This window comes from Mesocricetus auratus, unplaced genomic scaffold (assembly GCF_017639785.1).
Source record: "Mesocricetus auratus isolate SY011 unplaced genomic scaffold, BCM_Maur_2.0 Super-Scaffold_100020, whole genome shotgun sequence".
Taxonomy (NCBI): domain Eukaryota; kingdom Metazoa; phylum Chordata; class Mammalia; order Rodentia; family Cricetidae; genus Mesocricetus; species Mesocricetus auratus.
In genome coordinates this window covers 25,398,454-25,410,961 of record NW_024429201.1, presented here as the reverse complement: position 1 = coordinate 25,410,961, position 12,508 = coordinate 25,398,454, and the positions used below count along the sequence as shown (strand labels likewise).

The window sequence follows — 12,508 nt, the reverse complement described above, 5'->3', positions numbered from 1 at the left end:
AAGGGGCATTTGTATTATCAGCTATGCCTAGGTACTGACAAGAGAACTCTTGAGTATTATTTAATTGTTTAGCTATTAATGATTATAATGCTAAAGGTCAAACATAGGGTCTTACTCATGTTATAAATATGCTTTGTCACCAAACTACACTTCCTATTCCAGAAACTATTTAATGAATAAATTAGGGAATGTAATTTAAGGACTGCTAGGTCAGTATTTAAGTTATCCCTCTGCAAATGTAATCAAGCTTGTCTGATATGCTTGTAAGTAAAAGGAAAGTATAGAAAAGATGGATAAGATTTATAAGAAATTATTAAAGAATAATGATTGTCAGGCAAAGTAGTTCACACCTGTAGTCCCAGCTCCATGGAACGCTGGGGTAGATCATTTGAGACCTGGAGTTCAATAGGAATGGCCCCCATAGGCTCACATACTTGAATGCTTAGTCATTAGGAAGTGATGCTACTTGACTGGGATTAGGAAGTGTGGCCTTGCTGGAGTGAGTGTAGCCTTGTTGGAGGAAGTCTATTGTGGGGAGTGGGTTTTGTGGTTTCTCCCTTCCTGCTGCCTGCTGGTCTGGATGTAGAACTCTCAAATACCTCTCCAGCAACATATCCACCTGCATATAATCATGCTTCCTGCCATAACAATAATGGACTAACCCTCTGAACTATAAGCAAGCCCCAATTAAATGTTTTCCTTTATAAGAGTTGCCATGGTCATGGTGTCTCCACAGCAATAGGGCATTAAGATACAGTAAAACTGTCTCAAAAACTAAAATCCAAACAATCAAAGGGGTGTCAAGGACTTAGTTCAGAAGTAGAGTGCATGCCTGACAGGAAAAAAAGCTCTGGGATGTGGGTGGGAAGAATTAAAATTATAACCAACTGTACCAAAAGGACCACCATATCCTATAAAGTCAACCAAAATAATTAGATACATAGGTACCAGCAACATGTGTCTTGGGAGCCATGGAAGAGTTTCTGATAATGCACAAAGACAAGACCAACCTGCTATTCTATTAAGATGTTGTACAATTATGGGAATATTTTACCTTTGTGGGACCAACTTCATTATCACAAACATGGCTTTGAATTACCAACCTGGTTTTTAGTAGAAATGGGTTTGGATTTCAAAGGAATCTAACAGTCAACTAGTGTTAAGTATCTTAGGGGAAAGTAAATGGTAGTTTTTATTTACTGTGAGTTTCTATCTATTAGGCATAAGGCAAGTACATCTCACTAATGACCTTATGTTATAAAGCAGGTACAATTTTACAGCACTTCAGAAATAAAAGGACCAGAAGTAAAGTTCAATAACTTCCCAAAAGTTTGGTCCAGGAAAAAGTTATCAGTGGCTCCCAGACTAACTCATGCTCTTAACTATACTTCACCATATGGCCTGTACTCGTGGCCAGTTTGTTCTTAAAGAGTGAAAAATGGTAAATGGAATGGGGCAACTGGAAAATGGCAGAGTTAAACAAGATTTGAAAAGAACAAAAACATACTTACTTTTGGATTCCTCCCAATTTCAATCTATAAATTCTAAGCATACTGATGCTTAAGACAAGACCTTTTCCTTTACCTAATCTATGTCAGGCAATTTTCACTGAGACAAATAAAACAACTTTAATAAACTAGCTTCAGGTTCCACATAACTTAACCAAGAAAACCAGCTCAAGAGTCAACTCTGAGGAACTCCAGAGAGCCAGAGCGAAACAAGCTGTTTACAAAAGCAGTATCAACATGGACATAATTTCCTTTTAATAGAATAACAAATATTATTCCCTTTAAGTTTTCAAGGTTTAATATTGCTATTACAAAGTTAATTCATATTTTTATAGCCTTCATTAACGCTACTTGCTATTATCTTTTTATTTAATTTCCTACTGCCAAAAAAATGCACTTAAGCAATTTGGAGGAGGACTTCAAACTAAAAACAAGACAAGAGACATCTCTCACCCCACTTTCAGATCTACCAAGCAGCCCAGTAGTGGTGGTGGCACACGCCTTTAATCCCAGCACTCAGGAGATCCTGGACTGTATAAAAATAGAGTAAGCTGAGTGCTAGTGTTCCCCTTTCTGCTCACCAACTGCAAGGGAGCAATGTTACCAACTGTTTCATGCTGCCATGGCTTCACCACCATGATTAACAGCAACCTGTCCAAGAAAAGAAATCCTTCCACCCATCCATGCTTCTGACAGGTAGTTTGTTCCAGCATATGTAACAGTCCTGGTATCTCAATATGTCTGACCCTGTGCTGTTTCCAGAAGTTAGATACTGTGTGACAAAATACTAGAAAAGCAAAAATAATTTTATGAACTATACCAAAAATCCCCAAGAACTATTTATAGTCTGTTGTGGTGTGCATATGGCCTGCCACTTAAAGTTCATGTGTTTAAGGATTTGTCAGACAGTGTCACTATTTAGAAGTGATCTACTGATAGACTCATAGTTGAATGGGCTAATAGACGGTGAAGGCTCTCCAGAAGACGGTCACTGGTAGTGTGCCTCTGAAAGATGTATCTTGTCCATGGCCATCTGAGATGGGCAACCCAGCTCCATCACCCCCTCTCCGTCATGACAGTTTGCCTTATCTCAGGTTCAAACACGAGTAACCATGAACTGGAACTGTGAGCCAACATCTTTCCTCTTTTAAGTTGCTGTGTCAAGCATCCCTCATGGCAATACAGTAAAAACTAAGTCTTCAATGCCTTCATCTTAACCTTGGAAATCAATCCTATCAGTAGCAGAGAACTAGGCAGATTCAGAGGAACCACATCTTAGTCTTTTACAGAGTAAAGAGCCACAAGAAATTTCTCATTACAAGAAAACAAGCACACAGATATTTAAACAACAGATAGCCCACCTTTTGTTTTCCGTTGGTAATAGTATTTTAGTCACAAAAGGCCAAGTTAATAATAATGGAGAATACTCACACCAATTAAGTTATAGGTAAAGGTTTAGGAAATGAAGGCAACTATAACCCACACCTTCTTTCTCCCTTCCAAACATATACATCATATTACTAAGGATTTTGTACAAGTTGGCCCTGTTTTAGAAAGGAGGAATCAAACCCAGATGTGATGTGTGAACTAATTTGACTGGGCACTATGCACCCTTGAACCCCTTCTAAAGGATTCAAAGAGTGGAAGCATTTAGATAAGTGGTTCTCAACTTGTGGGTCTGGATGCCTTCAGAAGGGTTGCCTGAAACCATGGAAAACATATTTATGTTTCATAACAGTAGCAAAATTATAGTTAGGTAGCAAAAAAACAATTTTACAGTTGGAGGCCACCACATGAGGAGCTGTTTTAAAGGGTCACAGCATTAGGTAGGTTGAGAACCACTGATTTAGATCAAGAAATTCAAAAGAACCAGGTAGGCTACCTTTGTAATTCCAGCATAGGGAAAATAAAGGCAGAAGGATAAGGAATTCAAGAGCAGCCTGGGCTCCCTTCTAGTTACTTTATTTTTGTCAAGGAAAGGAAGCAAGAAAAAGAAACCAAACAAGTAGCACGTTATGGCAGAAAAAGCACAAAGTTGGTAAAACAGGCCTAGGTCTGTATCTGAATTCTGTCACTGCTTAACAGTTTAACTTTGCCAAACCCAACACCATTTTAAGCCTCAACTTTAGCTTCTATATAGGCAGACATCCACTTGGACTGAAGATGTAACTCAATGGTAGAGTACTGTCTAGCTGGGCTCCACCAGGAATACTCAGAGTTTGACACCTACGCCATACTTATTAGAAGCCACCTTTGTAAATGCCAGGTAGTTGTGATTTCATGCAGTCCTAACTTGCAAGAGACTTAAGAGACTAAATAGCTGAGCATGCCATCAGAAGTAATGAGTCCTAATCAAATTCAGACTGCTCTGACTCCAAACCCTGGCAAGATGATCAGTGTGCTTCTTTGGAAGCACTTTCTGCTCTCAATGGATTTAACTCAGTTAGAATTCAGTATATTTACATAACAATCAATTCCAAAGTAAACAGAGTTTTAGATCTTAAGTAAGCCTCTAACAAAATCGAGGTTTGAGCTAAAATGCCCAAATGAACCACCTGAAAAATAGTTATGATTATACAAGAAACCATTACTTAAAAATCTAGGTCCAAGTTAAGTTCGAAGCTACCTGTGTGCACACACAGTAATCAAACATTAGCTTTGAACAACTACCAAGATCTACTACTACACTGTTCAAAGAGGCCTTGGTAGTCCTTGTATTCATATAAAAATTGCCTGTATGCCATATAAATAGCAGATACTACAATAAACCCATGTAAAAAGTTCAAGACAAAAATACAAATAACAAATATTACATTTTACTTAGACTGAGGCTTTTAGTATATAATCTTAGAATGTGTCTGTCACCTAAAAATAATTAATACTGTATTCTCGTATAACATGTAAATCCTCATGAACTATAACCTCCAGGTGTGAATTATAAACAAAAACTTTCCAACAGCTCCCCCATACCAATTTTTCTTCTTCCTTTTTTTTTTTTTTTTTTTTTTGCCATACTAGGAATTAACCTAGGTCTCGCCCACCGTACGCAAGTGCTCTACCATTGGTCTATCTCCCCAGCTCTTTAGTTGTTTGATAGGATTCCACTTAAATTCACTCAGGCAAGTCTTAAGCTTGTGACTCTCCCACCTTGGCCTCCCTGAGTGGCTGACACCAAAAACCTGGTAACTCATATTAAACTTTAAGGGTATTACAAATGCTAAAACTCCAATTCAAGTGTCACAACCTTACATAGCACAGCCAATTATTTGCAATAGTGGCTTTTGTTCTGGTTGTTGTTGATTTTTATGTTTGAGACAAGGTCTCGAGAATTCCAGGTTGGCTTCAACTTGCTACACAATGGGTAGCCTTGAACTTCTGATCCTCCTGCCCCTCACTCAAAAGTGCTGAGACAGCAGGCAAGGGATACTACACCAAGGTTCCAGTGCAGGGGACTGAAACCAGGGCTTCATGTCAGGCAAGCACTCCATAAACTAGGCTTCCAGCCCCCATTCTTTTTTGGTATTTAAAAGTTAACAAGCCAGGTGTTGGGACCCCCACATTCTCCCTGTCAGGAGGCTAAGGGAGAAGGATCATAAACCCAACGACAGCCTCAAAATCTAAAAACTAACGATTTTAAGAGAATTTTAATGTTTTAAATCATCTTCTCTGAAGAATATACATGTATCAACTTATAAAAATTGCATTCACCTACAATTTGATATGAAAAGGATATGCCTTACCCATAATATTGAGTGCTCTGAACCAGTGGTAGCAAAACAAGGAATTCAACTGTGTCAAGGTCACTGACATTTGTTACAATGTTGTTTTACACTTTTTTTCTTTTTGGTTTTTTGAGATAGGTTTTCTCTATTTAACAGCCTTGGCTGCCCTGGAATTCATTCTGTATAGTCCAAGCTGGCCTCAAACTCACAGAGATCTGCCTACCTCTGTCTCCCTCCCAAGTACTGGGATTAAAGGGGTATACCAACATGACCTAGCTACTTTTTTTAAGGGGAGGGCTGAAGATGTGGTTCAGTGGTAAAGGATTGTTTACGAATTATAATAAATATCTTGTTTCCGAAGGAAAAAAAGGCTTTAAAAATATTTTATTGTTTTGTTCCTCTACTAAAGAAAATAAAGCTGTCAAATGTGGTGGTTTACACCTGTAATTCCAGCACTCAGAGGTGAGTCAGAAAGATCAAGAGTTTGAGGCCAACTTGAGCTACATATTGGTAAATTTCCAATCCACTTTGGCTACAGAATGAGACCTTACTTTAAAAATTACCAAAAAGTTAAAAAACACCTTAAAGAGAGTAAAATAAGCCGGTCGGTGGTGGTGCACACCTTAGATCCCAGCAAACACTTGTTTCTCACTTATCACACACGGTATTTTTACAACTTCCTTAGTCAAAGCTCTTCACTAATAGGTGCATCTTCAGTCCCAGCACTTGGGACTCACACCAGAGACAGAGGCAGGCAGATCTCAGTGAGTTGGAGGCCAAGGGTCTACAAAGCCAGTTCCAGAACAGGCTCCAAAGCTACACAGTGAAACCCTATCTCAAAAAACAAAAAACCAAAACAAAAAATTAGTTAATAAAGTTCTTTTAGAAAAAAAACTAACTCTCAAAATTGAGTTCTACAAACTAAAGTTTTTGGGAGCTCATTTTTGATCCATTTAAATTTTAAAAAGCAGGCCGGGTGGTGGTGGTGCACACCTTTAATCCCAGCACTCGGGAGGCAGAGCCAGGCGGATCTCTGTGAGTTCGAGGCCGGGCTGGACCGACAGCCTCCAAAACAATACAGAGAAACCCTGTCTCCTAAAAAAAAAAAAAATTAAAAAGCAAAAACAACCACCTTTGTTAGCTACCTTTGAGTATCACTAAAGTTGAAGGAGACATCTCTAAATTAGGGATTAAAAAGCTTCTAGTTTGGAAAACACTTGCTATCTATAATTTCTAGTTGGAGAAACTAACATACATACACATACACACATAATTGAGTAGTAAAAAAACGTTTTAGAAAATTAAAATAGAGGTTAACATGAACACTAGAAAGAATACTTGTCACTTCTGTCCAAAAAGATATCAAGGTAGTAGTCTCCAAAGTGAGATAATAAAGGGGGAATGAAAACAGATCCCTTGAACTCTAGGATGAGATTATTATGGATGATGTTTACCATACACTAAACCAAAGGGAAGGAGTAAAGAATCCTTTTTTTCCTTTCAAGACAAGGTGTCACTAAGTGTTTCTGGCTGTCCTAGAACTCACTATTCAGAACAGGCTGGCCGCAACTCACAAAGATCCACCTGCCCCTGCCTCCTGAGGAAGTCCCAAGTTCTGGAACTGAAGATGCACCTACTAGTGAAGAGTCTTGATTAAGGAAGTTGTAAAAATACTGTGTATGATGTAAGTGAGAAACAAGTGTTTGCTAAATACTTCAGTCTAGCAAAGAGAAACACCTAATATTATATGGAGAAACCCAGAATGTCTCAGTTTCCTAGCCTAACAGCACATATAACACACCACCCACCCACCCACCCACCCCCACACACACACACACACACACACACACACACACACAAGTCAGGAATAAAAAAAAATCCATGAAAAGGAGCTTTTCTCAATCCCAAATCCAACTACGATATATAGTGACATTAAAATAGTAAATTGCTTTGAAAAAGTTTCAACAGAAGTTGGTAAAGAGGCGTGACTTTATAACACACTGCAGAAATCCGTACGTATGGTCATTCAGGTATATCCCCCTTTTACTTCCTGTCATTTAAAGAATTAAAGAGTATGGAAAAGTTTACACACTACAAACAAAAGATACATAATGAAGCTGGGCAATGGTGGCATATGCTGTAATCCCAGTGCTTGGGAGACAAAGGCAGAGGCAGGAGGATCTCAGTGAGTTCGAGGCCAGCCTGGTCTACAAATCAAGTTCCAGGACAGCCCCAACTGTTACACAGAGAAACTCTGTCCTGGAAACACACACACACACACAAATCAAAACAAGCAAACAAACAAAGCATAATGAGCATTCCTGCCCGTGACCTTTCTTCTCCCTAAAACAAGAGTGAAACTTGAGCCATCTATAAAGACTTGATAGTCTAAGAATTTGTGTCAGTTGTCATTTGGACAAGTCAACACACTTAAAAATGAATTTAAGGCTGGGGTGTAGCTCAGGGGTACACTTTCAGCACCGCAAAACACTGGAAGGTAAAATTTCATAGCCTCCTACAAGAGGATCAAAAAAAGGAGATCAACTTTGCTCCATAAGTCAACTATCTTGAATACATAACCATGACACCTGGAAAGAACAGTTGATGTCCGGGCAAGTTACTGTGGCTTAGGGGCAGAGTAACATACACTGAGTTCAAGTTTACAGAACACCCATTTTCCTATGCTTTCATTTCTATCTATATTTAGTAAACTGGGCATTTATAAGAGAAAAAAAAGGGGGGGAGAAACCCTAAAGGCTTCCCAAAAGTCCTTCGCTAAGACAGATAAAGAAAGCTGGCTCGGGAACCCCTCCTGTTCTTCCTGTTCTCGTGGACAGAACACCCTGCGCACATCCCAAACCGAGGCTTCGGCCCTTGACAGTGAGCCACCAGAGCCAGGACGGCCGCGGGGACTAGACACTCACCTCCTGGATGCGCTTCCTCGCCCGCTGAAGCACCTCTTCGTAGCCCTTCTGCCGCAGCTCGCTGAGGCTTTCGTAATACTCCTCGGGATCATCGGTCTCGGTGAAGAGCACCTGGGAGAGGATCTTCCAGCCGCACGTGTCCAGGCCGTGGCCCAGGTAGACCTGGAGCTGGTAACACAGCGCGTCTATCTCCTGCTCGGTCATCTCGGGGGCGCCCCCGAACAGCACCGTCCACATGCCGGACGGCTCTTCGGGGAACACCGGTAGACACGGCTCCAGCTGGGAGTTCACAGAGCACAGCTGCTGGTGCACGGCCCGCAGATCCTGGAAGGAGAAGAGCCCGGCCCAGCTGCACTCTTCAGCGGGGGACTCCAGCTCCGCGGCGGACGGCGGAGGCTCCGAGTCGGGGAGCGGCGGTGGCGCCTCGTCCTCCCTCACCATTTCCAGCACCTCGATCTCCTCGGAGACCGCCCCGGAGGCACTCACCACCCGCACCGACGACACCGGGGACGCCGTGGAGGCTGGCGTGGCGGCGGCCGCATCTCGGGACTCCGCGCCTCTGCGAAGCGGGCTGGCCTTGGCCCGCGCGGGGCTACGGAGGGGACTCTCGGGTCCTTTGCCGGCCGGACCCCGGGGAGGATCCCCCCTCGTGCTGCGCGCGCTGCGCGGAGAAGAGCCACCCTCGGCCCAGGCCGGGCTCTTGCGCGGCCCGGGGCTCCGGACCGCCGTGGCAGAGGCAGCGGCCTCGGGCCGACCCCTGGTGGCCGGGCTGCCAGGCCCGCGACTCCCATCCGGCGCTGGAGCCCCCGCCTGTTCCCGGGAGCCGCTCCTCTGTCTCTGGGCCGTCCGGTTGTGGCAGGTTATGGCAAACTTGCCTTCGATCTCGTTCCAGGCCACAATGAACACGAACTTGTGCTTCTCGCGCTCGTCGAAGACGTGGGGCCGCACCGCCACCCAGTCGGACTCGAGCGTCTCCTCCAGCGCGAACGACATGGTAGCTCCAGTCCCCGGCCGAGTCCCCGCGGTGGCCGCGCCCCCAGCTCACCCTTGCCGGGCGCCTTCAGCCATCTTAGCGCTCGGGCCGCTCTCCCGCCGGCTCCTTTGTGGCGCGGCGCTCGGAAGAGACAATACGCGGCCCGGAGCAGGTAGTTCACATGGTCACGTGCGGCCGGATCTGTTTACAAGCCGCTCGCTGCGGCAGCGCGGGGCCCTGGGCCGCCGGGCCGGCCTGCGCGAGGCCGCGGGGCTGCGTGAGGCGCTGAGGCGCGCGTCCCGTCCGCCGCTCGCTGGGGCCGACCTCCCCGCCGCCGCTGCTCTGCCTCCCGCCGACCGCGCCGAGCCCGCGGGAACCCGAGACCAGACTCCTAAACTCGGCGTCTCAGCATCGCCACAATGTTGCCATTCGGCTGTGACGTCGACGGCTCCACGAGGGACGTAAACACGGGCACGTGCCGCACGCTGCTGACGCGGCGGAGGCGGCGCGCGTCGTGCCCGCGCGCCGGCGCCCCGCCCCTCCGCGTCCCCCAGCAGCGCCTGCGCGCCGCCGCGCTCCTGGCCCGCGCCACGCCTCCACTTTCCCGGCCGGGAGCTAGTGGCTGCTGCAGGCTCTAGCTGTATTGCAAAAGGAGAGAACAGCGGCTGCCAGACACACACACGAGTGGCCTTGAACCCCGGGCAAGGGGAGCAAAGGCAGAGGGACGCTAAGATTTTTTCCAGGGCCTCCCTTAATCCTGAAGGAATCTGGATGGACGCCTGTGTTCAAAAAGTAACCCAGTAAACAGTACGGGAACTCTTGCCACGCAGTACACAAGGTTAAGCCAAACTGTTCGCGTCTCCCCTCACATCCCTGAGACAAAACTACAAACAAGTATCCGAAGACAACTCGGTGGCACACTAGAACGATAGAAAAATTCAGTCATGTGTGAACATTTGTCTCAATATATCCGTTTTGTTTTGTTTTTTTTGCTTCAGCTTTCATCATTGTGTACTGTTATGAAAACCTCCTTGAGCAGACACTGGGCTAAAACCTTTTTGAAATTGTATTCAGTTATCTCGAGTTCTCAGACAACGCAAACAACAAAAAGTTTTATCGGCCCAGCATGGCAGTATATGACCATAATCCCAACACTTGTTAGTAGAATCAACAGGATCTTGGAATTCAAGGCCAGCCCCAGCTACAAAAGACTTTGTTTCAAAAACAAGCCATAAACATCTAGTTATTCATAGGAAACTATGCTTAAACATTCCCAACATTGCCTAGTAGGTTTATAATTCAGTTTGTATTATTGATGTCATATTTCCTGTCGATGCTCAAGTTATCTGTATAAATAAAAATTAGTTTTACTTTAAGCCACATTTCTAAAATGTATAAAAATGTTTGGGTTACCCTCGCATTGTCAGCTTCACTCAGCCTTGTATTGCCCTGACATCTAAATTAATCGTCAAAAGTTTTAGCCCCATCACTTGGCTGAACATGTTAGACCTTACACTTTTGCTTTGAAGCACATACCTCCTCTCAGATTTGAAAAAAAGACACTCAAAGGAAGATGCGCAAAAAAAGTTGAGAATTACTTCAACATGGTGCATACTTTGTATGAAACTGTATATATTCAAAGCTTGTATGTGCATTTATGTCAGCTCCCCTTGCAAATCAAAAATACACCTTTGAAAAGAGGGTTGGGTGTGGTGGCCTATAATATGTTAATATTACACAAAACTGTTCATCTTGATAAAAATATAACTAAGTTTTTTCTAGTACAGTTACTGACATGATCACTAGCTGTCTTTGTTCAATGCATTTTGCCTGAAGAATGCGAGCTAAATACGTTTAATAGAAACCCATGCCAGGCTTGGTGGCTCATGCCTGTAATCCCACCATTTGGGAGGCTGGTACAGGAAGATTGCCTTCTGTAGCCAGCCTAAACTACAGAGTTAAGCCCTGTCCCTCACAGAGCATTTTATGTATGTACACTTATTAGTTGTAATGTGTATCTACAGCTATAAAACTGCATCTTATCACAAAGCAGCAAGGGAAAAATGGGTTCATGGCTGCACAGGGGGTTTATACTTTCTCCTAACACTCTTGGCCACTGTGCTTTTCCAAAGAATAAGTCTCCATGTTTCATGTTTCCCCTATCTTAGTCATTGTTCTCCTAGAAGTGAAAAGAAACAAACCAAATTCCCATGACAGGTTACTGTAGTACTCTAGAATTCTTTATTTAGGTCTGTATCTGATTGTCAAGTGTGTAAATCACTCCCTGGGAATAAACTAAGTCACAGGGGAAAAAAAAATACACTATACTAACTTTGAAAAGGCTTTGAAACTACTGGGGGTTGTTTGGTAATCTGGGAAATACTTTAACGCTTTAGGCCTTTTAATAGAAACTTGAGTAGTTTAATTGTGATTTTTAATGGCATTTCCGCACACAGTATATCCATCCCCACAGTGCGGTACAATGTGGGTATGAAAGGGTTGAGTAACTTTAACTTTGCATGTGAGAAAACAGGAGCTCTGGACAGTTGGGATCAGTCCCAAGGGTTGGGGAGTGATTGACAAGTTAAGAGAGCAGGCTCTAAACCCTCTGCCAGCCTCACTGGCCTTTCCCAGAAATAGACCCTAAGAAGAAACTAGGAATATAAAGACTTGGGATGACCAGGGGCATGAGTTTTTTTGTTTTGTTTTGTTTTTTTGTTTGTTTTTTGTTTTTTGGGGTTTTTTTTTTTTTTTTTTGGTTTTTTGAGACAGGGTTTCTCTGTGGCTTTGGAGCCTGTCCTGGAACTCGCTTGGTAGACCAGACTTGGTCTCGAACTCACAGAGATCCGCCTGCCTCTGCCTCCCGAGTGCTGGGATTAAAGACGTGCGCCACCACCGCCTGGCGGGACATGAGTTTTAATATCTGTGAAAGACAAGAGGCGGAAGTGGGACTTGGCACCTTACTGCGCAGTTTGTAAAACTGCAGGACAGAGACTGTCTCTCAGGGGGTCCAACTCTGATGGAAATGTTAAGCCTTGTTTGGTCTTAGGCAAACCTGAGAAAAGCGTGAGATGAAAACTTGAAATTGGCTCAGAATACCCTAACTGCTGAGTACTGTCAGTTTGTCACTCCTTACAGCTGGAGTCAGCCTTTGCTGTTGTTGCTTAGTTACTATTTAGCTGAGACTGGTCTTGAACTTACCCACCTCCTACCTCAACCGTCCTGAGATTGTGGATGTGAACCACCGTATGTTCAGCCTGTAGCTGTGAGGGAGTGGTCTTCCATTTCTTTCTTTATTTAACTATTTAGTTTTTATTGAGACAGGGTGGCCTGGCCACGCTGGAACCCACCATATACACCAGGCTAGCCACTAACACACAG

The 12,508-nt window shown here is 43.9% G+C and overlaps 1 protein-coding gene across 1 annotated transcript in view; it reads right to left on the bottom strand.

The window, feature by feature from the left end:
* Positions 1 to 9,590, bottom strand: part of Jmy (junction mediating and regulatory protein, p53 cofactor) — a 60,259-nt gene extending 50,669 nt beyond the window's left edge. Inside the window, exon 1 of the mRNA XM_005065652.4 lies at positions 8,155 to 9,590. Within this exon, the coding sequence (XP_005065709.1) occupies positions 8,155 to 9,147 (993 nt within the window). The 5' untranslated portion in view covers positions 9,148 to 9,590. The remainder of the gene's footprint in view (positions 1 to 8,154) is intronic.
* Positions 9,591 to 12,508: the final 2,918 nt, after the last annotated feature.